We start from the raw sequence: 26,596 nt of genomic DNA, 5'->3' as shown, positions 1-26,596 counted from the left end.
TCACCGTGAGTTCTTGGAGGGACCAGACGCTGTTTGTTTTACTCATTTGTGTATTCCTAGTAGTTAGTTAGCACGGCGCTGTGTGGAGCTGCCTGACAAACTTTTGTTAGATTCCAGGGTAGTTCTCTGAGAAGATGTAGGGGGACTCTGGCCTCTGCCTTAAAACCCTATTCAACTTGAGACCGGGCTTTCCTGAACCAAACCTTCGTGTGTCCCCCTTGTCATAGTTGGGAGATGACTCTTTGGACAATCTCCCCCTCCTCCCACCAAAGCAGTGGTTAACCTAGGAGTACTTTTTATTTCTGCCCTAATCTCAAATTTAAACCAAAAGCAGTCTCTCCCTGTCCCCACATACATACACCTGAAAATAGACCAAATGACCTTATCAAGACATCTGCATACCGAGATTTCAACATTGGGCATAAATACCACCAATGAACCATTTCCACACCGGGAAGAGAAAACAAATACAATGACACAGCCCCAAATTGAAAACAAAGCAAAATTTATTGCATGTGAAAAGCAATCACATGGAAATTAAGGGTCAGGAACCATGAAAATACATATTTCGCATATTTTCTGTCCTGTTCCAGCGTAGGATCACTCACTCTTCACTCTCATGGACCACCATCTGGGGAGAAAGTGGGCATTTTGGGTTCTGTCAGATGGCAGAGCCGCATTTCCGGCCACGCCCCCTCCCAGCGAGCATCTGGGGTTGCTTGCTTGTCTGTTTCAGCGGGACACGGGATATTCCTTGGATCGCAGGCGGATACACGAGTGCAGACGTGGCGGCAGTCACCCCACAGCCTGAGAGCCTGGTCCTCAGAACAGCCCAGGGATCTAGGAACCTACACCTACAGTGGGCGCAGAGACGGCGGCCTGCCGGCAGAGGGCGCCCGAGCCCACGCAGGAACCACTCGCCGCTTTTCAGGACGGTGTTCTACTGGGACTCACAGACCGGGGTTTAGCCGGGCTCTACGCAGCTACGTGGCTTTAAGCAAATCCTTTCCCTTCCTGAGCCCGAGACTGACCACTTCTAAAGTCGAAGGTTCTCCAAGGTCCCGTCCATCACGGCGGGTTCCTCCCCGGGAGTCACACCTCCCGCCGCATCGCCCTCCCCACCCAGTGCCGCGGGGCCACCTACCCGGCTGGAGGTGAAGTCTCTGGTCTTCGCGCGCAGCTTATTGACTTGAGATTCGGCAATATCGGCCCGTTCTTCGGCCTCCTCCAGCTCATGCTGAGCTTTCCGGAACTTGGTGAGATGCGCGTTGGCTTGTTCATCCTAAAAGCGAAGAGCCGGGGCGGGTACGATCAGCGAGCGCCTCTCTGGGGCTCGCAAGAGAAACAGGCCAGGCGCCGCGCTGGGGTCCCGCGAACTTACAGCCTCCTCAGCCTGCCTCTTGTAGGACTTGACCTTCACTTGAAGTTTGTCCACCAGATCCTGTAATCTCACCACGTTCTTCCTGTCCTCTTCGCACTGAAAGAGAGAACATGGGACAGTACTTAGCCAGGGGCCAGCAGGGATGCAAGAGGTCCCAGTTCTCTCTGGGGCTAAAGGATTTCTCCCTGTTTTCTGGAGAGAGGACCCGGGAGGGTGTTCGCACTTCACAGAGGAAATGCCCGTGGGGTTTCTTTCCACTTGCCTGGTAAGTTAACTCCTTGACCCGCCGCTCATACTTCCTCAGGCCCTTGACAGACTCGGTGTTCTTCTTCTGCTCCCCTTCAAGCTCAAACTCCAGCTCTCGGATCTGGGGGAACGTGTGTAAATTAGTCTGGGGCTGGAGCACGAACGGGAGAGGCCAGAAAGCTCTGCGTAGGCTGGGGCCTGTCCTGCAAGTACCCGTGCCTCCAGCTTCTGGATCTGCTTCTTCCCGCCCTTCAGGGCCAGCTGCTCAGCCTCATCCAGGCGGTGCTGCAGGTCCTTCACCGTCTGCTCCAGGTTCTTCTTCATCCGCTCCAGGTGGGCGCTGGTGTCCTGCTCCTTCTTCAGCTCCTCGGCCATCATGGCCGCCTGAAAAGCACGTCATCCCACTCAGATGCAGACCAAGGTCAAGTGCTTGGAGCTGTCGGAATCTGGGTACCCAGAGGACCAGAGCCATGCTGATGACAAAGGACAATAGGTAACGGGATGACTGAGCCCACCGTTCCACCATGGGACCTGAGAAGAGCTGCACCAGGCATGTAGCATAAGCTAAGAAGTGAAACCTTCAAGGGCTGGATGGGAAATAGTTTCTTCCCTTTCTTAAACTGGCCTCCTTGGGACCTCCCTAGCTCCAAGGAGATTCCTTCTTTCCTTATCACCATTATCACCAACCCGTGACTTAGAGAATTCTGAGTTCATAACCTAGCATCACAGGTGTGGGGTAATGGGGCTAAGGGAAGGCCTCTAGGGAACTGGGGGTGCCTGAGCAAGCAGGGAGGAATCGTCACGAGGTTGTGCCCTCCATCGAGCAGCAGGTGGCGCTGTGGGGGCCACGAGCCCAGAACCAAGGCCTCTGGAGCAGGAAGGCTGGGTGCCGGTGGGAAGGAAGCCGGCTTCCTGTGAGGTGACATTTGGTGGGATCCTGACGTCTGAGGGTCTCATTTTTATATTTGGAATCAGTCATACGTTGAAGGAAAGGAGCATACCTCTCCAAGGGCATAAGAAAGGAATATAATTCCTTCTGGTCTTTTTTTAATCCACACTCCCTTATTTCTCATGTCCACTATTTAAACGTGCGGGAGGAGACATGCTGACTGTCCGGGGAGGTGGGGAGCGCTTCTGGAGCAGAACTCACACCACATGTGCCCTGGGAAGGCCCCACCCTGTCTAATGAGTTGGAGAGGAAGGGGGCTTGGATGAAATGCAATCCTGGCAGCCACGCAGGGCAGGGAGGAGCCTCACGTCCGTGATGGCCTTCTTCGCTTTCTCTTCAGTGCTCCTCGCGTCCCTGCTGGCATCCTCCACCTCGCTCTGGAGCTGCAGGAGGTCTGTCTCCAGCTTCTTCTTGGTGTGGATGAGACTGGTGTTCTGGGACGGGAGGAGGGGTGTTAGCCAGGCACGCCCGAGAGCAGGGGCCCCGCCCCGCCCCCCTCCCCTCCCCCACCTGGGTGTGCAGGAGCTGGACGCGCTCGCTGGCGTCCAGGAGCTCCTGCTCCGCCGTCTTCCTGCTTCTCTCCGTCTGCTCCAGGGTGGCCCGCAGCTCCTCGATCTCGGCCTACAGCAGGTTGGCTCTGCGCTCCACGATCGCCAGCTGCTCCTTCAGGTCCTCCTGGCCCCGGAGAGCATCATCCAGGTGGAGCTGGGTATCCTGGCCAGACAGTAACAGAAACGTCCGGCTGAAGTTGAGGCCTGAGGACCATGAGCCCAGCCGACAGCTGGCGTGTCTGAGGCTGGGAGAGGTTTCCCACCGGGAGTGCACAAACCTTCAGCTGCCCCTGGACGCTCCGGAGGTGTTTGAGGGTCTCTGCGGCCTGGCAGTTGGCGTGGCTCAGCTGGATCTCGATTTCGTTCAGGTCCCCCTCCATCTTCTTCTTGATCCTGATGGCCTCGTTCCGGCTCCGCACCTCGGCGTCCAGGGCGCTCTGCATCGTCTCTACTGCTCTCTGGTAGTTCCTCTTCAGCTGCTCGATCTCTTCGTCTTTCTCGGCCACCTTTCTATCGATTTCTGATTTCACTTGTGAGAGTTCCAGCTGGATTCGGAGGATCTTGGCCTCTTCATGCTCAAGAGCGGCCTTTGAAGCACAAGAACAAGACAGAAATAATACCAGTGATGGGAGAGAGCCTGCTACGCTACTCTGGGGCAAAAAACCCTCCAATAGAATGTTTGTAATTCTAACTCTGCAATATTCAAAACTCTTTTTTAAAAAATCCCTAACTTACCTTCAGTGCAGAAATAAGATGTTTCATTGCACTTTGTTTTTATTATACTATCAAACAATAACATTTAAATCATCACATTTCTTAGGCGCTTAAGGCACTTTATAGATATTTTGAATTCATCTAAGATTTTTGTAAAATCTCATTTTTAGACCTATTTTAACGTAATGATTTTCTCCAGTAAGTTCAAGATAATTCACAGGTATTAGTCCATGCAAGTTGATAGGAAAGGAGCCGGCGTTAGGACTGTGACTTTACAGACCCAGATCGGGCCCGCCTGGCCTCCCAAGCTGGAGCCCCACCATCATAGCAGCTGTTCCAGGCCGATGCCTCGCCGGCGTTCTGCTCACCTCTGCTTCCTCAAGGGCCAGCTGGATATCAGCCTTTTCCAGCTCGATCTGCTTTCTCGATTTCTCCAGTTCATGGATGGTTTTACCGTTTTCGGCAATTTGTTCTGTGAGATCGGCTATCTCCTCTGCAAAGAAAGAGGTTGGGTTGCCTCGGAACGTTCTCCGTGCAGTTTTCCAGGCAGAGTAAGCACCAACCGAATGCTTTTAACTAGTTTATCATAGTTCTAAGGATGCTGTTTCCTAGAGGTAAGATACTGTATACAGAGAGACTCAGAAACAACCCCTCGGATCTGAACGCTTCCTGTGTGTGCAGTAACGGACTCCTGTGTAGGGGTTTGGGTCCTGCAGTCACGGCCCTCCAGCCCCACGCTCTGGCAATAGCATGAAGCAGGATTTCAGACAAATTGCTTACGCTCTAAATTCTTATTTTCCCGTTTCACAGTTTCAAGTTGATCTAAGGCTTCTTCATAGGCATTTTTCAGTTTGAAGAGCTCAGTACTCAGGGAGCGGGATTCCTTCAGAGATGCCTCCAGCTCTGCCTGGCTCTCCGCACACTTGGTTTTCCATTCAGCGAGCACCTGCAGCACCGGGGAGGAAGGCAGCACCTCTGTTGACAAGTGCCTCTCGGCTAGTTTCTATCTAAGTACGCCCGCGAGGGTGAGCAGTCTGGGAGCTGGGGCCGCCTCTGCCATGTCGCTTGCCTAGCCCCTTGTTCCTGACTGTTGGCTAACCAAGATTTCCAGATCAGTCACTGGTCAGTAACAACTGCCCTCTATGAAAAGCAAGTGGATCCTTTGAGAAGGAATTAGCTGGGCCGAACTGCCCTCTTCCCAATATGAAAACGGCCCTGTACTTCTAAATATTTCATTAAAACTTTGTTTCAAAGCAACCTTACCTGTCATACTGAAGGGGAAGCTGCCACAAAGCCTCGCAGTGGGACCCGAGTTGGATTCCCACATCAGCCCCCCAGACAGACCAGCCGTGTGGGGGTACAAAAACGCTCGGGACTGGACAACATTGGAGGCGGTGGCTTGTTTCCACTGACAGTTTTTGAAAGGGACCTCCCCCCGCATCCCACTCCCATTGTTTCAGGGGCTTGCCTGAGGTCACACTGCTACTGGGGCAGAGTCAGGTACCACCAGGTACCCCCGTGTCACGGTGCTCAGCCGGCAGGGAGCTCACCCCACACCTTGTCAAAGTTCCTCTGTTTCTCGTCCAGAGCGGCAGCCAGGGAGTTGGCTCTGTCCACATCGCCCATCAGGTCCTCCACCTCTGCTTGCAGCCTCTGCCTGGTCCTCTCCAGGGAAGCGCACTTAGCGCTCACCGCCTCAGCCTGTCCCTCGGAATCCTGAAGGCGCTGAGCGAGCTTCCTCCTTGAGGAATGTGAGAGAGAGGCAGATGGTTTCAGTTTCAATCCTCCTGAACATCACTGTTCACCAAGCTGGAGTCACTAACTTATGTGGTTCAAACGCCGATTTCCTTTCATAAGCCCAGGAGAACTTCCCGTCTGCTAAAAACCAGTGACCAAGAGCCTGCCTTTTCTCTAACCAAGGTCAGAGTCCTTTGTCTCAATGAAATGTGCTAACACCGGCTCCCTCTACTGGCACAGAACTGCCTTAAAAGACGTAGAAGATGGGGAAACATCGTAACAAATTCACTCGCGAGTAGTTCTAAAGTCAGTGCCTTCTGTCACTTGATCATCTAGGAGTTCTATTTCTTCTGGAGACAGATAGGGTTGTGTACTTGGCCTCCTCCAGCTCCTCCGTGCGCTGGATGGCGTCCGTCTCGTATTTGGTCCTCCACTGGGCCACCTCGCTGTTGGCCTTGGACAGCGCCCTCTGCATCTCAGCCTTGGCTTCCTGCTCCTCCTCATACTGTTCCCGCAGCAGGTCACAGTCGTGGCGGGAGGACTGCAGGGCGTGGGCCAGGGCGCTCTTGGCCTGCAAAAGTCAGGACAGAGGAGAGGCCCCAGCGGATGACCATTTTAGTGCCGTGTGCATGATGCAATCCAAGTGTGCTCCCGCTGTCATCACCTATGAGTAGAGCTGCCTTTTGTTTCTGCAGGTGGTACTGGAAGGCTAGGTCGGGGAGCGCTCCCTCTGCGGACGTACCTTGCTCTCTTCCTCTAACTGCCTCTTGAGCTCTTCTACTTGCTGGGTAAATGCTTGCTTGCTTCTGGAAAGCTGCGATGCTATGCTCTCCTTTTCTTCCAGTTGACGACTCAGCTCACCTGTGTCCAGAAGGGAAATATTTTCACTTCATTCATTCACTCACCAGGTTCCTACTGTATGTAAGGCACTGTGCTGAGATCTGGGGAGAGAGTAAATTACAAGGTGTGGTCCTTTCTTGGGGGTGAAGGGATGTGTCCGTGAAGAGGAAACTGAAAGCACACCCTGGTAAGATACTGTTGTAAACTTCCAGAAGCGTGGAGTAACTTTTGTCAGTAAAACTTAAGAATAATTGTAAACCAAAACCTCACCACCTAAACACTCCCATCAGACCTTTCAGTGGCTGGTGCTTCCAGCTGTTTGCTGGTTTGTCACTGGGGGAAATACTGCATCTCTTAGCTGCGTTCCTTAGGACTTCTAGTGTCAGTAGTTTGAAGCTGGATTTTTGGGTGGCTATGGTGGTTCTGGTTTATATGCTTACGTAGAGGCAAGAGAAAGAGAAGGTGGGGGAGAGGCCTTCGGACTCCAGGGGTGAACTCCCAAGATCATGGTAGAAGTGGCCCCTGAACTTCTTTTTGTCACTGTCTCGGTCGAGCTGCTACAAAGGACTGGTTCACCTGTGATGATGGGCTGGAGGACCAGCGCTGGGGGAGCCACGTTTTCTAGGTGGAAGTCCCGGATAATGTTCCCCTGTATTTTTATCACACACCAAGAGCCTATACAAATTGGCCGTGTTTCTTCCTTTACTGTTTAAAATGCTCCATTGCAGACAACGAATCTGCATTAACGTGCAGCGAGAAGTAGAAAAGCCATGGGACTTGGTTCCTAGTCCCACTTCTGCCCTCTAGGTTCTTTTTGAGGCAGGGTTACATTAATTTTGAAAGCGCTTGAAGCAGGTGGTGTTCTGGGTCCCTCCTCATTCCAGTCCATGTCTCTCTCCTTCTTACTGAACTTTCAGTGCTCTCCTCCTTTGGGACATTCTAAATGGCGCTTTCGTGGGTTATTCTGATTGCCTCTCTCCTGAAAATCTGCTTCCCTAGAAATCCTCCCCCAAACAAACCCTGCCTTTCGTTCTGACCAGTTGCCCTCTGTGGGTGTCCAGGAGGCACCGCCCCCACCGTTTCCCGGCGCTCACCGGCCTCCGTCTGCAGACGTGCCTTCTGTGCGGTCAGTTCGCTCAGGCTCCTCTGACATTCCTCGTTCTTGCCCCTGGCCTCGCTTAACTGATCCTCCAGAGTGCGGCAGATTTTCTCCAGATTCGCCTGCAGGGTTGAGAAGGGGGAGGAAGCTGAGTCAGCGATCAGGTGGGAAGGAGGCAGGGTCCCCCTCACCTGAGGATGAGGCGCCCCCACCCCGCACCTTGGACTTGGACACGCTCTCCACATTGCTGCCGAGGTCGTCGAGCTCCAGCTTGAACTCACTCTTCTCCTTCTCCAGCTTCTGCTTGACCCTCTGCAGGTTGTCAATCTGCTCCCCCAGCTCAGCCACACTGTCCGCGTGCTTCTTCCTCAGCGTGGCCGCCGTGGCCTCGTGCTGCAGGGTGGCCTCCTCCAGGTCCCGGCGCAGCTTCAGGAACTCGGCCTCCCGCTTCTTGTTGAGCTCTATCTGGGTGGATGTGACGCCGCCCGCCTCCTCCAGCCGCTCGCTGATCTCCTCCAGCTCCCGAGAGAGGTCCGAGCGCTGCTTCTCTGCTTTGGCGCGGGAGGCCCGCTCTGCCTCGATCTCCTCCTCCAGCTCCTCGATGCGGGCCTGTGAGGGCAGGCCGCCCCACGACACTCCTGACTTCCAGTGTCAACACCAGGCCAGTTTCCCCTCCCATTAGACAAACCACTCTCGGACTGTTCCCCGAACGATACCAATGCTGCAAATTTTCTCTGACACGAGTTTTTCCTGCCTCGACACAGGCATTACCCCTGCAGCGGCCACCCAGGATATAGTCCATTCCAACGGCATGTGGACTTGAAATACTTCAATTATGTGCTTTGTCAACAGTTACGGAAAAACTGTTCATCACTACTGTGTCAGCGTAGCAGAAAGGAGATCCATGGTCCTGCCCGCTTTGCTCTAATGACGTGCAATAGACACCCCCCACCCACTGTACGTGACCACGTGTGAAAGAAAAGTCCCAAACGCCTCCTACCTGTAGCTCTTTGATTTTCTTCTGAAACTGCAGGCCCAGAGTCTGCTCATCTTCCACTTTGCTTTGCAGCTGACTGTACTCGAAATCCTTCCTGTGAAGGGAAATGCAGAACGTGTGAAGACCAAATACCCGGGAATTGGAAAGCTGAACTCGGTGGTTTCGGGGCGCACTTCTTGAGCCTTTCATCCAGCTGTTGCTTGTCATTCTCCAGATCCAATATGGACTCGTGGGCAAGCTTCAGGTCTCCCTCAAGCTTCCTTTTGTTCCTTTCCAGGTCTACACGAAGCTTCTTTTCTTGTTCTAGGGAGCTTTCCAGCTGCAAAAGTCACCGTTTCCTTTTGAGGACAAATGCTTTGCACCAGAGGGTTCTCGGGGGCTCTTCCCACCCTGAGGCCCAGGCCTCCCGACTAGCATCCTTTACTCACATCATCCACCTGCTGTTCCAGTTTACTCTTGATTTTGCTCAAGGAATTGACTTTGTCCTCTTCAGCCTGGAGGTCATCCAGCGTCTGCTGGTGGGCCTCTTGGAGGGCTTTCTTCTCCCTGGTTAACTTTGCAATGGTTTCATCCAAACCAGCGAGTTCCTCAGTAAGGTTTTTAACCTAAGAAGAAGCCACAGGCAATTATAAGAAGAGATCAAGTCGGGTTTGCATTGACCACATCAAGCAGGAAGGGCCCGCAAAGAGTGTACCACCTTGTTCTCTGTGGCATGTTTCTCCTTCTCAACCTTGGCCAGTGTGAGCTCAAGGTCATCTATGTCTTTCTTCAGTTCCGAACATTCGTCCTCCAGTTTCCTCTTCTTGGCCGTCAGCTCAGCATTGATCTCTTCCTCATCGTCAGCTCTCTCAGTCACCTCCTTGATCTTTGCCTCCAGCTGGAACTTGGCTTTGATCAGTTGATCACATCTTTCCTCTGCATCCAACAAGTTTTCACTTTCCTTAAAAAAAGAAAAAAATATATCATGATTTCCTTTAATGGTTAAAAGATAAGATTTGTGACATTCCAGTATTTTGTTATACATGAAGTCCTTTACGAAGCATCGCAACTAAAAAGCAAAACTCCCACCAAAAGTCATTTTCTTAAATAATCAAATCTAGAAGGAAAGTTTTAAAAAAATTCCTAAACACCTACAGCTTGTACTTGGAGCTGCAGGTCATTCTTCTCTTGTACTAGAGTCACCAATTTTTCCTCCAATTCCTTCCTTTTTGCCTCTGACTTGGCGAGTTCATCTTTAGTTTTCTGGAACTCTTCCTTCATGGTGGCCATCTCCTTCTCGGTTTCTGCGCTCTTGAGGAGGGGCTTGATCTTGAAGAAGAGTTTCATCCAGGGCCAGTGCTTGACGTTCATGAAGGCTCGGATGTTGTACTGGATGCAGAAGATGGACTCCCTAAAAACAAAACATCAGTGTTTTTCTAAGAGAGACTCCCCACTTCTCCCGAAGAGCTCAGGTCTGAGCACAGACCCCGCTCGACCTTCTCTGCACCATCTTCTGGAATTCCACGCGCATGAGGAACCCTCTGCACACAGCTTGCGTCCGGGTGATCAGCTTGGCCAGGCGGTCATCCCGCATTTCCTCCAGGGTTCCCAGCAAGCCAGCCTTGAAGAACACCTTGAGGGGAGAAGGATGACTTGAGTCAGTTTTCTGGAGAAGGCTAACGGGGACCACACGCCAGCGTCTGTCAGAGCTGATGCAGTACCTTGGTGTGTCCAAACTTGTACTGACTGTGATCAGTGTCGATGGATGCCAGCAGCTTTTCACACGCCTTCTTGCTGTCGATGAACTGCCCCTCAGGGATGGCGCTGGCATTCAGCACTCGGTATCTGCCGTTGTGGACACAGAAACATCGTAGACCATTAGCAAAGACATGAACTTTGGAAACCAGTTCAGGCCTGTCTTCCAAGAGGCAAGAAGGCCAAGGTCCAGAAAGGGAAGGAATCTTGCTCTTGGTCACAGGCCAGATAGTGGCCTAGAACCTAGGCCTACTGACTCTTAGGCCAGGTGTTTTTCTGACGTGTTGTATGTCAGATAAGCTCCTGAGAAAATGTGGGAGAAAACTGTATACCTTGGCCGAGTGGTAGGTTAATCATTCTACATGGAGTCCACAGCTGTTCTTTTGAAACGGGTCTTTTCATACCAGGATTCCTCCCTCTCAAGTCCCAGCGTTTGCACATCTTCTCGAGAAGCAGACAGAGCATTTTCTAACACACCTTTGTTTAAAATCCCCGTAGAGGATCCTGCTCGGGAAGCCCTTCCTGCAGATACGGATGCCTTCCAGCACACCGTTGCAGCGCAGCTGGTGCAGGACAAGGCTGTGCTCCATGGCGCCTGGGAAGAGAAGCCGCAAACGTCAGCTTCACACACAACCTCCTAAAGCCTGAGTGCTGCCTGCAGAGCCAGCGGGTGTCTTACCTGGGGTTTTGGTTTCGTTGGGAATTATACAGCGCACAAAGTGAGGGTGGGTTGTTCTTAAATTTGACATCAGCTTGTTCAGGTTTTCCTAAAAGAAAAAGATTAAATTTGATAGTGAGCCTACTATAGGCTTTTACAGACACGGAGATACATTGTAACAAAAAAGTAAGGTATGTATTTTAAATTTATCATAAATTCTAAGGAATAAAGGTATTATTTAACTTTTTCTTTTAATAATCTTTTGGCTAGAAGTGTCGGCAAATAACTGATATAACAGACTTTTGCTTCACAGTGAACCACCAGAGACTAACCAAGTACAAAATGCCTCTGAAATCAACTCAAGAGGAGTATCCAGCTCCACTGGGCACCGGACATGCTATTGCCTGTGTCCTTCAGGCAAGTCGGAAAGTCTGTACTGAGGACTCGCCTCCCTGGCCAGCCGGCACACGCAGCAGATGCCGTTTAAAGTGATAGCTCAGTTCTGGTCCTCCATCTATTAGACCTCCTCTGTGCATCACCATACTGCCACTCACCCTCCCTAAGTGACAGACCACATCACCGTTCCTGAGTGAATCAAGTTTAGCATCTCTGCGTTGCTCATTTTGAGATGACTTAAACCAATTACAAGCAAATAAATCTGTATCTTTCTTACCCTGAAAAGGGCAGAGACGGTTTGGAAGGAAGAACCCTTTTTCTTGGCAACTTTCTTCTTTCCACTGTCAGCTGAAAGAAAGAAAAGATGGCATGTGCTGTTAGCAGACCTACAGAGCCGTTCCAGTCCCGTGGGCTGAGTGGAGTGAAAAAGTGCGGGTCCAAGGCACCCCGCGGAGTCTGTTACCGTCTGCCATGGCGAAGGTGGCGTAGAGGTGTGCCAGGAGCCTGTTGGAGGACTTCTGGTACAGGCCGACCACCGTCTCGTTCAGGGGGTCCTTGTTCTTCTCCAGCCAGCCCGAGACGCTGTAGTCCACGGTGCCCGCGTAGTGGATCAGCGAGAAGTGGGCCTCGGCCCTGCCCTTGACCGCCTTGGGCTTCTGGAAGTTGCTGGACTTGCCCAGGTGCTGGTCATACAGCTTGTTCTTGAAGGAGGTGTCTGTGGCCTTGGGGAACATGCACTCCTCTTCCAGGATGGAGAAGATGCCCATCGGCTGGACCAAGGCAGGGTGCATACGGGGCAGGCATGAGCTGCAGTGTCAAGCAGCAGGTCGGCGGGGGGCGGCTGCTGACTGCACACAGCAGGTACCTTCTCGATGAGCTCAATGCAGGCGGCCAGGTCCATCCCGAAGTCGATGAACTCCCACTCGATGCCCTCCTTCTTGTACTCCTCCTGCTCCAGCACGAACATGTGGTGGTTGAAGAACTGCTGCAGCTTCTCGTTGGTGAAGTTGATGCACAGCTGCTCCAGGCTGTTGTACTGACACCAAAACATAAGGTTCACATGAAAAGTTAGACTTCTTTCAAAAACCAAACACGCATCAGCCTTCCTCCTCATGGTCTCGGGCTCTCGCCAGCTCATTTTTGCTTTCAGGAATGGGCACATTCTTGGGCTCAGCGGAGACCACACATCCTTGGAGTCTTCTCTGATTTCCAGCTGGAAGATGCTTCTCCTGAGTCCACGGTCTGGGCCTCTCCTGGGCGCTGGCCACGGCCTGCCTTATCTGTAGTTGGTCTTCTGTGTGCCTTACGTACTTCTCGTTGTCCTCTACAAACTACAAGCTCATCTTTTTTTCACCTGCAAGTCTTATACCTGGCAGACATCAAACATATGCTTTGATGAATGGCTATGTGCTTCTAACCCAGAGCCAGTAGGATATTTATGTAAAACATTACATGGTTGGCTTATTGTCAACTTCTTCTCTGTTTCTGGCTCTCCCTATTGTCAGTAATTGCATTTGATTTTTTGTTTTCTTTTATCCATTTGAGGATGTCTTTAAAATTCCACTTGACACAAGCCTTCCTCCCTCTTAAAATAATACAAGCCCTTCCATGTTCTCTTCTACCTGATCCACCCTCCATCTTGTTTTCCTCCAAGATGTGATGCTGGATGACGTGTGGGCTGCCTTGACATCTTGCCTACAGGATCACGAAAACCAGCCCCCAACACAAAGCCAAATGAGTATAACACAAACCTCAAAGATCTCAAAGCCCGCGATGTCCAGGACGCCAATGAAGTGCTGTCTTGGCAGTTTGGTGTCCAGCTGCTGGTTGATGCGGGTGACCATCCACAGGAACAGCTTCTCGTAGACGGATTTGGAGAGGGCGTTCACGGCATGGTGCACCTGTGGGGAGGGGCCAGCCGGTGAGTCTGGAGGCGGCGGCCGTCGGGTGCTGCGTCCTTTCCCAGCCTGCGGCAGCCACTTACCTGGTCCACAGTCTGGCCCTTGGTAACATACTCGTTCCCTACTTTCACTCTGGGGAGGCACAAAGCTTTCAGGAGGTCCGAAGAGTTCAGGCCCATCAGATAGGCTGTCTTGTCAGCCACTGGCAGGAAAAGAAGGCTGATTACAAGGGAAACCCCTGATGCTTGGCAAAGCGGAAGAACCACTCTGAAAGTCATCCGGATGTTTCCACGCTCGGCTCAGCCCATCTTCATGTGTTTACATTCCGTGTCTCTAAACTGCTTACCTGTGGCCGGTGGGAGCTGAGTCACTCAGAGAATATGATAGATTTTATGAAAAGGCGGCACTGGGTTCCAGAAAACCCTGGTCACTCCTTACTGTATTTGAAGCAGGACCATTCTAGTGATTCAGCAGACGGGGCAGTAACCGTGCCTGTAGGCATCTGAGCCCTGAAGAGGTTCGCCTCTCTAGGCAGGAGGAGGAGTAAGTGCTTTCAAAAGAGGCCCTGAAGGGCTTCCCTGGTGGCGCAGTGGTTGAGAGTCCGCCTGCCGATGCAGGGGACTCGGGTTCATGCCCTGGTCCAGGAAGATCCCACATGCCGCGGAGTGGCTGGGCCTGTGCGTTCGGAGCCTGTGCTCCGCAACGGGAGAGGCCACAACAGTGAGAGGCCCGCGTACCGAAAAAAAAAAAAAAAAGGCCCCGAGCGACCTCAGCTGGACGCCCCCTGGCCCTGGTGCGCGGCCGCCGCGGTGACGTGGTACCTTCGGTGCCGTCTGGCTCCGCCTGCTCCTCCCGCTGCTTCTGCTTGAACTTCATGTTCCCGTAGTGCATCACGGCGCCTGTCAGCTTGTAGAGTCCACATTTCTCCTCTGGGGTGAAGCCCAGGATGTCAATGGCGCTCTGGCATCGAAGGACAGCACGTCAGCCGGCTGACCCCAGTGGTGGAGGAGCAGCCCCGCGCCCACCCCTCCCCCGCGTCTGCTTACATCCGTAGCCAGCAGCTCCTCTGCATCGTCAATGCTGCCCACCAGGATCTCCCCCTGGCTGATGAACGGGTAGTCATAAGGGTTGGTTGTAATAAGCAGCAGCTCTGCAACAATGACCATTTAGAGGAGGTCACATGGATGCAAAGAAAACATCCACTAGGGGCTTTCAGCTTCTGTGTCCTCAGCTGAGACTTTTGCTGCTGGGGCCCAGGCTGAGGGTAGAGTTAGAAATCTCTTAAACAGTCTCTCGATACTCAGGCTGTGGCTGAATATAAAGTCCAGGGAAGACTCTGCAGCCCGCCCAGGCCATGTAGGGTAAGAACCACAGAGAGAATATTCAAATTCTCTTGCTTTGCGTGCAAAGGGTGCAGATCCATGTCGGTTGGGAAAGGTTAATCGGGAAAACTGGCCGAGTGTGGGCCAGGACAGAGCCACGGGGAGGGAAGCACAGATCATTTGGTAGAATCACAGTCTTTTCCAAAACCTGTTGAAAAGCTGCAGCCTATTTCCAGGCTTGGGCTCAGAAGGCTGAGCAGACACAGTCAGGGAGCAAAGAAGGGCACGAGGCCCCTGTTAGGTGCGGGACAAAGGGCAGGGTGGACATCCACCAGCTGGTGGTTCATCTGATTTTGCGTTGGCCTCACAGCATTTGGTGAAATGTTGGTTTCTGTGCCAGAACACAAGGGGGCGCTAGAGGACCACTAAATGCTTGGTCATTCGGCCAGTTTCTACAAACCAGAGCTGAATAAACCAATTGTGTTTCAGCCTTTTACTGTCCATTGGATTGCGTTTTTCAAATTGGCATGTCACTGTCAAAACAGCCGCATCCCATTTCTAAAGCAAGCTTCCTCTGCTGGCTGCCGAGTCACCTGTGCATACACACAGCTCTCTTTGGTCCACTCACTCAAAAAGCCGAAATGCCTCAGACCAACCCCTCTGGGGACGTCCTCACCTATGAGCTCGGGCTTCTTGTTGGAAAGAATCTGGTAGAAGATGTGGTAGCTCCTCTCAGCCTTCAGCTGGAAGGTTACTCTCGATTTTTCCAGCAGATCTAGGAACACAAACACAGGACTGTTTTCCAAACCGCTCCCCTGATGTCCCGAGACATCACCTGATCCCAGGGATCTACTTACACGTTTCAATGTCTGCAGAGGCCAGCTTGCCCGTGGCACCAAAGTGGATTCGGATGAACTTGCCCTGTGGGGGAAGGGAGACCAGGGGCACCGTGACGCCAGGTGTTCCTACCCATCTGCTGGGGAATGTGAACGGGAACCTTACTCCCCAGTAATTTGAAGTGAGGCACGTCCTCCTCTCCCTCTCCTCTTTCCGGTTGGCTGTGTCTCCCTTCTCCATCCCCTTGTTCCACACTGCCTCCAAACGCCACTCCCCTACCCTCCCACCCCCAAGACGGTCAACAAAGTAAGAGAGATTGTGTTCAAGATGCAAATCACACCGTATCACTTCCCTCTTAAAGGATCCCTCAGTAGCTTCCTGAATGAAACCCAAACCCCTTCTCCTGGCCTACAGACTCCGAGGCTCCAGGTCCCTCCCTACCACCCCTCCCCACCTCCCCTCATGCTGCCTGCCTCGCTGCAGCCCCTCGGACCCTCTGAGGTCCCTTGACCCCGCCAGTCCCCTGTCCTCATCCTGTGGATCTTGGGGTTCACAGGCCAGCCCCCCCACCAAGAGGGCTTCCCTGCCAGCCCCGTCTAAAGGAGACCCGGCTCACAGTTACACGACCACACATCCTCTTTACTGCACTGTCTACCAAGGAATCCTTGTCCCAGACTGTCTTGTTGATTTGTTTCCTTCTTTCGCGGTCCACCCCCAGGACTGCAGCCTCCTGGAAGCAGGGCCCTCGCCTACTTGCGGGCCTCAGAGGAGCTCCCAGCTTGAGTCGGTGCAAACTCACAAAGCGGGACGAGTTGTCGTTCCTCACGGTCTTGGCGTTCCCGAAGGCCTCCAGCAGTGGGTTGGCGCTGATGATCTGGTCTTCCAGAGTCCCCTGGAGCAGGGGGTCGGGGCAGGAAGAGCCGCACGCGACAGTGAGCTCCGCGGCGCCTGCTGCCTTCGCTCCTGCAGCCCCGGGTCGCCAGACCCTCCCTGCCCTGCTTTCCAACCTGGGGCCCAGCCAAACCATCAGCACGCCTCACGCTTGCCGTTCTTAGATTTGGCTCAAGCTGGGTGTCTTGACCTAAACCTCCTCACTTAACCCTTCAGCTCCTTGATTCTCCAGGTAGCTAGGTCATCGGTGTTCATTTCATACTGTTATAATATATTCGTTTTGAAAGGCAAGTAGACACTACAGTTCTCTCCAATTGGTATGTGTGATTCTGGTGTATGTGAGCTGCTCCCAAACTGACTTTTCTTAGTGGAGCCTTAGAAGCTTGTTTTCTAGGCAATCACAGGATCTGGTCCTGTAACATCAACCACATGCTGGGTCGTCTAGGAGAACTGGCTGTCCTGCGAGACTTTAAATCCTGGCCTGCTCTCCCTTCCTTGTGGAGGTGGGGTGTCGCCTCCCCGTGCCCCCTCGTTCTGAAGTTAAAGACAAAGGTTGGCAGTGGAAGCAGAACAAGCCTTTCTCCTCTCCATACCCTCATTTTGGAGTCCTTCTTCTTGGCGAGGTCTCCAGTCGCTGCAATTGTTGCAAAGTACTGGATGACCCTTTTGGTGTTCACAGTCTTTCCTGCCCCGGATTCTCCGCTATTCAGGGCAGTCGAAAGAGAGACAGAGAAACAAGTCCCGTGAGTGTAAATTGGCCCCCTAAGATGTCACCCGAGCCACAGCAGATGCACACCTCCCAACAAATGTGAGACCACTCGGAGAGGCCCCGGGGGAGAACGGCACGGCTGAGCGGGCTGGATGGGGAGCTCCAGCTTCCTGAGGCCTCACAGGCCTTCCTGCCCGTCTCTCCCCAACGCCCAGCCCCACATCTTTGCATCACAGACTTCGTTCTCGGTACTTTCTCATTAACAAAACAGAGCAAGTGGCATCTTCCCCTTCTGCACTGGGGACAAAGGGCCACAGCTATGAAAACACTCTACACCTTGGATACTTACGTGATCAGAATAGACTGGTTTTCACGATCTGCCAAAGGGAAAGATAGAGTTGACAGCAATGTGAAAAGAGCTTCCTCAACCTAAATGTCCATTGACAGAGGAATGGGTAAAGAAGCTGTGGTGTGTGTGTGCGTGTGTATATACACGCACACACGCGCACACGCACACTCACACTGGAATACTACTCAGCCATAAAAGGGAACGCAGTAGTGTAATTTGCAGCGACATGGATGGACCTGGAGACGATCACACTACGCGAGAAGTCAGACAGAGACAAGTGCCATATGGTACCACCTATGTGTGACTGCGTGATACAAGTGAACTTACGTACAAACCAGAAACAGACGCCCATAGGTCGAAAACAAACCTATGGTTACCAAAGGGGAAAGGGGGTGGGGGAGGGGTAAAGTAGGAGTTTGGGATTAGCAGATGCAAACGACTGTATATAAAATAAACAAGAAGGTCCTACTGTAGAGCACAGGGAGCTATATTCAGTATCCTATAATAAACCATAGTGGGAAAGAATCTGAAAAAGAATATATATATATAAACTGAATCACTTTGCTGTACACCAGAAACTAACACAACACTGTAAATCAACTATAGTCCAAGAAAAAACCTTTTAATAAAAATAAAAAGAGCTTCCCAGTTTTCCGCCATGTCTCCAGCAGTCAGAGTTCACTGCACAGTTCCCTTTCCCACTACTATCCTGTTTAGTCCTAGGTGGGAGCTTGAAGAGACTCCTCTTTGAGAATGAGGCCCAGAGAGGTTAAGCCCCCCACTTACAACCAGCCACGGGCTTCTCACTGTATTAGGCTGAACCATATGAAATTGTCAGTCTTTGTTTTGGGCCCACAGAAATGTCAGTTTCGTATGAGGTAACCCATGCTTGCACTAAATCCAAACTTCTCACCAGGGCCTGCAAGCCCCTAAAATATGTGGCCTCTTTCGTCTTTTTTAAGCACCTCTACCCTCCTGTCCTTTGTATGGAGGCTGCACACTGGACAGGGCGGGTGCAGGATCGCATGGCAGCTTCCCTGAGCCCTCCCCCCGCCTCCAGGCTTCCTCCTTGGAAACCTACCTGTGAGCATGAACTGATACGCATTGTCAGAGATGGAGAAGATGTGGGGCGGGGCCTCCTGGCGCTTTTTGCCCCGGTAGCCCTCCACCACCTCGGGGTTGTACACCGGCAGCCACTTGTAAGGGTTGACAGTGACACAGAAGAGGCCCGAGTAGGTCTGGGGGAGCGTAAAAAATATATATGTATGTATACATGGGTGTGTGGCTGTACACATAAAACCTTCTTTTTGTTATTTCACTTCTCTTTATGAGAAACTTGTAAAGGAGGCAAGATACGACTTCTCTTTATAGATGAGGCAGCTGAGACTCAAGAGGGTTGTAACGGACCTCCCGCCGCTGGTGGGTGCCGGCGCCAGGACCCCAGCCTCGGACCCACCTCGCCTGCCCCCGCCCCGTTCATCTCTCACCTTCTGATCCTGCATCACTCTTGTCGCCCTTTCTCCTTTTCATTCCCCCTCTTTTGCTGAGCAGCTCAGTCAGCACCAGTCCTTCTAGAGCCCATCCCACCACAAGCAGCTCAGCCCCACCCCACCCCGTCAGAGGTCCCGGAAACCCAGCAAACGCAGGCACTGACGTAGATCATCCAGGAGGTGTAGCGGTCCTTGAGGTTGTACAGCACGGCCGGTTCATTCAGGTGCGTCAACATGGCCATGTCCTCGATCCGGTCGAACTTGGGCGGGTTCATCGCGTACACGTCCTCTGGCTTCACCACCAGGGTCTGAAAGGGAAGGGGTACAGTGCACACCTGGGCTTCTCTGTGCGTTTTGCCCCTGCAGCTATCTGTCTCCCACGCCCAGATCAGAAGAAGCAGGTGCTGGAGAAAACGCCTGTTTGACAGGGAGGGAGACAGGGCTGGGGGCGGCTTGCAGTGGTGGTGACGGAATGGGATTTGTTTCTGTTACTTGGGCTTTTGTTTTTTTCCATCTCCAATGGGCCTGAGGTGAGGGAAAGATGACAGAAATGAGAAGAGGGTCTCTGTGGGTGGGTGCGGGGATGATGCAGGCGCGGGTGCCAGCGGAAACCTCTCAGCTCCGTGATGCCGGCTGGGCCGAAACCCAGCTCCAGCAGCTCATGGGTTTCTGCTGTCTACTCAGGGAACACGGCAGGTCCACTGGTGTTCCTGAGGCAGGTACCGAAGAGGAGTCTGGTGGCCTTGGGTCACCAGGCCGGTGCCCAGAGTTAGCCGGCATTCTGAGCTCTCTGAAAGCAGCTGCCAAGCCCCCACCCTGCATCTTGCCCGTTCACCCCCTCTGGCCCTTGCTTGTGAAAGAGAACCAGCCCCGCTCCCTTTCTGGGGCGGGAGTGTTACAAGCCAGGAGAAGGAACCACGAGGCAGAGCGGTGGTTCCAGGCACTGGCAGGCGCCTTTGTGCTCCCCTCGAGAGAAGCCCCTTGCCCCAGTGCCCAGCGGGGCTGGAGGACCCTGGCATAGTGGGCGTGGAGCTCAGCTTCCTCTCCCCTGCTCTGCCCTCACCTCCTTCCTGAGACCTCCTTTGAAGATGGTCATTTTCCCCACCCCGCCTCTGGGCAAGGCAGTGGAAAACCTGCCTTTAAGTAGAGATCCACTTAAACCATCCGTGCCATCAGCCCTCCCTGTGAGGGTCTAGACGTCTTAGATTGTCATTCATCAGGTCTACCTTCCGTGTTTCCCTGTGGCTTCATAAGCCCGTTCTTAACTCCATCATCTGAAATGTACTGAGAGCTGCCCTCTGGAGCTTTAGTGCTTGCAAGCATCACAGGACAATTTCGGTGCCTTTTTCCTTCACATCCAACCCAATGACGCTATTTCCTTTACACTTCTCTTTTGGATACCACCCCCCTGCCTTTTTTTTTTTCTTTTTTTTTTAACTTTTCTTAGAACATTTCCAGATTCTTCTGCTCTAGATTCCAGAGAGTAGTGAAGTCCAGAATTCCTCCCAGCATGCCCACAGTACCTGGGCCAGAATGTAGTGGGCTATACTGCTCATTGCCTTCATGATATGGGAAGGCTGCTATGTCACATCGAGCTTGTGGTCCACTAGGATCCTTTACTCGCTTTCCTTACTTCCTTAGTTAGATGGCTATTGCTAGAAGAATTAGGGGGAAACCTAGGCTACCAAAGGAGAGTGTTCTAACAGAGGTCCTCCTACTGTTGGACTCCCAACTGCACAGCCCTGGGATACACAGGGCTGGTCCCCTCTGACCTAGAGTGACACGAACATTAACAAAAGCACCCGAACGTGGATTGTTTTGGCCAACCACAACCAGGTGGTTCTCCCACTGTGCAACCTGAGGCCAGTATTCACTCTGCTTCCTCCGAGGACACCTGGCATGCTAAGGCGGTGATGCCAGGTGAGGCATTCCGGTGCCAGAGCCACGTCTGGAGATGGCTGGGTATGGACCGGACGCACAGACTGGGCAGCCATGGGGAGCAGACAGAGGCCTGGCCGGCCTGCAGAGGGTGTGGACGGGGCTTACCCTGTTGTCTTCGGTTTCCACCGTGACCTTCCCATCCTGGGTACTCTTAATTTTCCCCTTGGCGTATTCTTCCTTTGAGTCGACCACAAAGCAGTAGGTTTTGGCATCAAAAGGCTGGTTCTGAGCCTCGATCCTCTCCTTTTCTGACTTCCGGAGGAAGGGAGCGGCTATGCCGAACACTTCCATTTCGGTGCCGCTGCTCATGGTGTCGGCTGGAAGGCGAACCCACCAAGTGAGCCCTGCTGCCCCCAGGCTCCAGCCCTGCCCCCGAGGGAGCCCTTCAAGGTGGAGCCCCGGGAGCAAGGCTGCCCTCCATCGACCCCCAGGAAAATCAAATGCACACATATTTATTGAGCAGCTACTCTGTGCAAAGGGCACAGAGCGTATGCAATCCAAGCTCCCCCATTAGCCGGGGCTTGGACGGGCGAAGGGACCCTAGAGGTGGGTGCAGTTCTTGGGACTCACTTTCCTCTTCTGCAAAAACCCAGGTGTTGCTGAGGGAAGATTTAAAAATAAACACCATCAGAAATAAACGGCATTCTTCAAAGAGAGTGCGCTAAGCGGCAAATAGCTGAGGAATTTGGGACCTTTCTGGCTCAAGGTGGCTACCTCCTCACAGGAGGACACTGGCGTTTGCTTCCTTCAGTTCTGTTTTGAGAACAGAAGCAGCATCTGACATCAGCATCTACTCAGAACATCTCCCCAGGTGCTGCCTCCTCTCCGCTCCGCTCCAGCCTAACCTGTCCTGGTCTAAGCTCTACAGGGCTCTCACCCTCCGGGCCATCAGAGGTGGGAGGAACTGGTACCCTAGAGACCTCTGAGCCAAGGGACCCGACCGGCTTCCTCACCTGAGGGTCACACCCACGGGAGGACAGCGGACAACAGCAGTCGTGGGTAATCAGACCTGCAATAAATACGCAGAAAGCAAGCTCAGGACACGGGAGTGTCTGGGTCGGTTCTGAATCGGGTCCTGATGAACTAACCAAATAAGGATAAAGGACTAATAACTTAGAAAGAGCCTTACCCCAGAGACAAGCTGGAGGAGCAGATGGGACGTGACCCACAGGTGAGCCAGGAAGGTAGGAAAAGCCCCCAACCGCCCCAAACCTGGCTCCTACCAGCCCAGCACGGCACCCTCCTCAGTCTGCAGTGCCTCCCATTCAGAACTGGGCAGGAAGGACAGAATCCCTGTTAAAAAGGCCAGGGGATCAGGCCCCCTGTCTTCGGTGAACAGGGAGAAATCTCAGATTGGCCGACGGACACCCGCCAGGCACGCAGCGCAGGTGGGGAAGGTGAGGGCAGGGTAGGCGGCGACCCCACTGGCCTCTGCACAGATCGGAGAGGCGAAGGGCAGGCCGTGGCCCACGGAGCGTTGAGGGGAGAGCAGGCCGGAGGACGTGGGTGCTGCAGGCAGCGGGGTGGGCCTTTGGGCCCGAGGCCCAGCTCTGCCTCTAACTAACCTTACCAAAGCCAGACAGGCCCGCACCAGGTGGCGTCCTCCAAGCCGCACTCGGAAAAGAGCCAGCGAGGGGCGCTGCGACTCTCCACCCACAGAGCAGCTACAGAGGGGCTGCTGCCCGCTGACTTTTATACCCCCTGCTAACGCCACCGCTCATTCCTTCTCTATATTTGGAAAGAGAATGACCGACACCACAAGCTGAGGACCAGCTCCTTCCTCACTTTTTTTTTGTCGTTGCCAAGGGAGAGGTATATATAGAAATGAGCGGGATCCATAACCATTTTCCCATTGGGGAAAGCTGGAGGTTTGAGATGCCTTCCTTTGAACTTGGGCCCGGGGTGTTCTTACTCAGTGTGATGGGACAGCCTCGCTGGGGCTCCTGCCTAACTCCATCCTGCAGGCGCCACGGGCTCAGACATCAGTGTGCAGCCCTGGGCAGCAGGTACTTAGAAATCTTGTCCTGTGGGAAAAGGGAGGAAGCCAAGGACAAAACTATTAAAATCCTCTTGGAGTTTTGAGCAAGACTTTTGTCACAACACAGGGTGGTGTGATTGTAAAACTCGGCCAGAAACAACAACAACGACCCTCTTCCTCCTCCTCCTTTCACTGTGTAACTTTCTATCTCGTTAGTATCATTATTAACTGAATCCTTTCTTAAGTGCCAGTAAGACCAACAAGTAAATTAATGAGGGGGGAGCTACCTGGCCAGACGGTATCCACAGCAACAGCTGCTTTAAGGACCTGTTGTTATTGAGATATACTACGGATTAGGAAAGACCAGCTGCTGGCCTGGGTGGGGGGTAGGGGGAAGGCATGGCCTGCAGAGAAACGGGGGGTGATTGGGGGGCGCTGTCTAACAAGTCTGGTTGTTTCTAAGTCAGGGCTGGAAAAATGAAGCTTCCGGAGAAGAATGAACCTTCTTTCCCTTCTACTTTATGTCTGTCTGTTTTTTCCCTATTTTTCCTGACAAATCTTTGGGAGGGTGGCCAGCTGGCATCCTCATTAATTGGTCATTAATTTTAAAGAGTGTCAGCAGTTCCCACTTGAGAATAAGAGCTGCCCCTCCCAACGCACCCACACCAGGCGTGGATACGGAGGCCACTCGAAGAGGTGTGGGTAGGGCAGGGGGAGCAGGACTGTGGTCCCCAAGGTGCAGGGACATTAATTAAGCACCCACTGTATGCTGGCCCCAATGCAGAGCACTTCAAGAAGGTACACAAGAAACGGAAGATGCAGCCTTTACCCTTAATGGTTTCTAGGATAAACGGTGGCTCGTTTTTGACATTTAGGGGATTTTAGATCAAAGCGCACATTTACGAAGTGCCTGCTCTGTGAAGGCCAGAAAGGTGAGTGGCCACCAGCAGGGGAGTCAGGAAGTACGGAACCCGCTCGCTTGCCCCAGCAGCCTGCTGTGGGCTTGCTCCCTGTCACCCCCCCCCCCCACGCCACCTCCTTGCTCCAGCTGGGACTGAAACCCCCGTCCCTAGAGCCCCTCCTCATCCAAGAAGAGAGCCCGACCCTCCTAAAGGGTGCATCCGTGCTCTGAAGGGGAGCGGTCTGCCTGAGGTCCTGTCCTGCCCGCCCAGTGACATCAGTCCAAGTCTCTGTGCCATTGGCCAGGCATCTCCTTGGAGGCCTGGTCAGGACAGGTGCATGTCACCTGTGGGAGCAGGTGTTAGCAAGCCCCACGGGGCTGAGGGACAGTGCGAGGGGCCCTGACCACACCTTGGGCAGTGACGTAGCAGGGTGGCCATGGGACAGGGAAAGGTGCTGGCGGCTCCTTCTTAAACACCTAGAGTTACGGCTGGGAGGGGCTTTGTGGGCAACGGGAAAAGGGTCAGTTTTCTCTTTGCCTTGTGTTGTCACCAGTTTACCCGTCTCTCTGCATAATCATATCCATACCCACCTCCAGGAAGCCGAAAGGATGTTTTCCATACAGGTCTTCCCTGAGTTCGTTGTAAAACAGCCCCAGGTCACATTACTGAGCCCAGCCCCAGCTCTGAAGTGCCGACGGCCTTCCACCCCAGCTTTTCCAAATCACGCAGCCTGTCGTCCTTCTTTCCATCACGCTTCTTCCTCTTGCAGGTATAGAGTGTTCAGCTGGGGGATCTCAGAGGTCGTTTGCTGGTCAGCCTGCTTTTGCATAGGAGGAGCTGGAAGGCAGGAGGGGTAGGAAGCTTGCCCAAGGCCAGAGAAGGAGGGTCAGGGTTAGGCAGAGAGCTCCACTCTCCAGAAGAAACTCTGAGGACAGAAATGACAACAATAACTGCCACAGAGAAAAGTTTTAAAACTAGATACCAGGAATCAAAAAGTACGGCCATCTGGAAATTATCTGTAGGAGGGAAGAGCAGCACGTGCAGCAGCTGCGGGCTGTGGGGCTTGGGAGTCAGACGGGCCTGGGTGCGAGTCCCACCGCTCACCTCTCATTTACTGTGTGATGGCCGGCATTGTGCCTAACTTCTCTGAGCCTGTTTTCTCATCTGTAAAATGGGGATGATACAGCTGCCTCACAGACTAGTTATGTGCATTTGATAGGATATTAAAATGTCAGACACGCCCTGCCCAGTGCTGTGTTTATAGCACATTGTAGATTTGAAGTTTTCTTCCCTGTCTGAAGGTTTCCATGTGTTACACACAGTACGACTGGTTATCTTGATGACATTGAGTAGATCATATTGGATATTTGTTTTATCGATATGAGGAGACAGAAGGGACATATATATGTGTGTGTGTTTTTAAAAGATTTCCATCCAAAGAGAGAGAAATCTTAAAGAAGAAGACCACTTGGTGCTTAAATAGGCAGCTTTCAGGGCTAACTGGACCCTCGGCTGGTGTGGAATTCCTCCTCTGATCAGCTGGGGGACAGATGACTTACCAGTGTATTATTAGCCAGCTTTATGGGAAAAGGAGGAGCCCTTGTTCTTTCAGCCATCACCCAGCGAGAACTAATCCCCACAGCCTGGACACAGAGCTGCGTTTATTCCTGGGTGCGCTGGAAGAAAATGTATTGTCTCAAGAATGCAGGCAGCTCCAGAGGCGCTATTTGGAGAGTGGCTGAGTCCCCTCGTCAGAGCCGGCAGCTTCCTCCTGAGCTATTTTCCTCTACTTCTGTTTGATGTCTGATCCACATGTGGACATGGAGCCCCTAGGACAGCACTCTGTCAGAGCATGACATCAGCCGCAGGAGCAGATGCCTCCGGGATCAAGTGCCTTCTCCATGTCCCGCTTGAGGGGGATTTGGTGTCAGTGGAAGCAGGGAACTTGGTTATTCTGAGCGAAGACCATTCCCTGCCAGTGAGGTGAAGGTGGAGGTCCTGAACCGGTGTCCAGAGCCCCAGGTAATAAATAAAGCCAAGAGGGCCCAAAACTCTCCTTTAATTCAATTCAACAGACACCTACTTTCCCCACCTTTCTATTAGGAACAAAGTCAAATCTGTAGGTAAGCACAAAGCACAGTCGTGCACATCCAGGGTTAAAATGCAGTTGGAGTTGATGCCAGAGCCACGCTACTGACCACCGCACTAATTATATGAGAGGGCTTCGGGAATGGATGCTTCCAGAATTATGACATGAGCCAGAAGTTGTGAAGTCGATCAGAGCAAACGTTTTAAAAGGTCAAACCCCAATCTGTGAGTGAAAGGGAGAGCTGGTGCTAAAAGGTGACCAGGAAAAGGGAGGATGCCACACACAGAGAGTCAGAGGAGAAGACTAAAGATGAGAGTGAGAGAAGGTTTGAGAGACAGTCGCTGGCAGAGAAGAGACGAGTCCCATACCTGAGATGGGGCGGCTGCGGCTGCTGTCCGAAGTCTGCAGATGGTTCAGAAGATTGATGGGCCCGTGTGGTTGGGAGCTTGGAGCAACATGATTGAAGCAGGGAAGAATGCTTTGAGAGGAACAGGAGAAGACGGACGTTCCAAGGAAAGGAGTTTATAAACAGCAGGCATGACCCAGGGCTTTGCCAGGGTATTTGAGGACAGGAAGGAAGAATAACGCATGCATCTGAACAATGCCATGGAGAAGGAGGCAAGCAAACTAGTCCACCAGGTGCGTGTGGATGTGGAAGGTAAAGATCAAAGATCACCAGGAGGTCACCACTGGGAGGAAGTAGAGAACAAATGGCTCCATAATAATAGAGAACTTGGAAGAAAGGTGGCCAATTTGAGGTGTGGTAGTTGATTAATATTTAAGCCATAACCTTTAAATTGAAGGATAACACTGAATTTTCATTTAAAGTCGTGCTTTTCGAGAGAAATGACCCAAATAAAATAAGAGGAGAAATAACGACCAATA

At 52.6% G+C, this 26,596-nt stretch overlaps 1 protein-coding gene across 2 annotated transcripts; it reads right to left on the bottom strand.

Moving 5' to 3' along the window:
* Positions 1-1,643: 1,643 nt before the first annotated feature.
* On the bottom strand, positions 1,644-26,596 carry LOC114888685 (myosin-3). Of its 2 annotated transcripts, XM_029210968.1 has the most exons (39): positions 24,213-26,596; positions 22,655-22,766; positions 21,696-21,751; positions 20,848-21,059; positions 18,966-19,109; positions 18,393-18,549; positions 17,312-17,339; positions 16,847-16,955; positions 16,162-16,254; positions 15,383-15,446; positions 15,202-15,300; positions 14,250-14,353; positions 14,025-14,163; positions 13,287-13,405; positions 13,054-13,203; positions 12,168-12,338; positions 11,766-12,072; positions 11,580-11,650; positions 10,928-11,015; positions 10,726-10,843; positions 10,215-10,338; positions 9,990-10,126; positions 9,649-9,904; positions 9,212-9,454; positions 8,943-9,119; positions 8,688-8,833; positions 8,518-8,608; positions 7,737-8,126; positions 7,513-7,639; positions 6,321-6,439; positions 5,953-6,149; positions 5,399-5,582; positions 4,622-4,787; positions 4,210-4,334; positions 3,406-3,714; positions 3,087-3,290; positions 2,885-3,010; positions 1,841-2,011; positions 1,644-1,748 (listed from the first exon to the last, which is right to left on the bottom strand). In XM_029210968.1, the coding sequence occupies exons 4-36, from the start codon at positions 21,049-21,051 to the stop codon at positions 3,198-3,200; spliced, it is 5,049 nt and encodes a 1,682-aa protein (XP_029066801.1). In that variant the 5' UTR covers positions 21,052-21,059; positions 21,696-21,751; positions 22,655-22,766; positions 24,213-26,596; the 3' UTR covers positions 1,644-1,748; positions 1,841-2,011; positions 2,885-3,010; positions 3,087-3,197. The 2 variants fall into 2 exon arrangements, with proteins under 2 accessions (XP_029066801.1, XP_029066802.1); XM_029210969.1 differs by lacking the exons at positions 1,644-1,748; positions 1,841-2,011; positions 2,885-3,010; ... (1 more) ...; positions 3,406-3,714; positions 4,210-4,334 and having other exon boundaries at positions 4,580-4,787; positions 5,392-5,582.

The sequence above is a fragment of the Monodon monoceros genome, unplaced genomic scaffold (assembly GCF_005190385.1).
Source record: "Monodon monoceros isolate NGI ecotype Baffin Bay Population unplaced genomic scaffold, NGI_Narwhal_1 Super_Scaffold_9, whole genome shotgun sequence".
In the NCBI taxonomy this organism is placed as follows: Eukaryota; Metazoa; Chordata; class Mammalia; order Artiodactyla; family Monodontidae; genus Monodon; species Monodon monoceros.
Note: the sequence above shows the minus strand (reverse complement) of the source record. Positions and strands in the feature narration are given on the sequence as shown.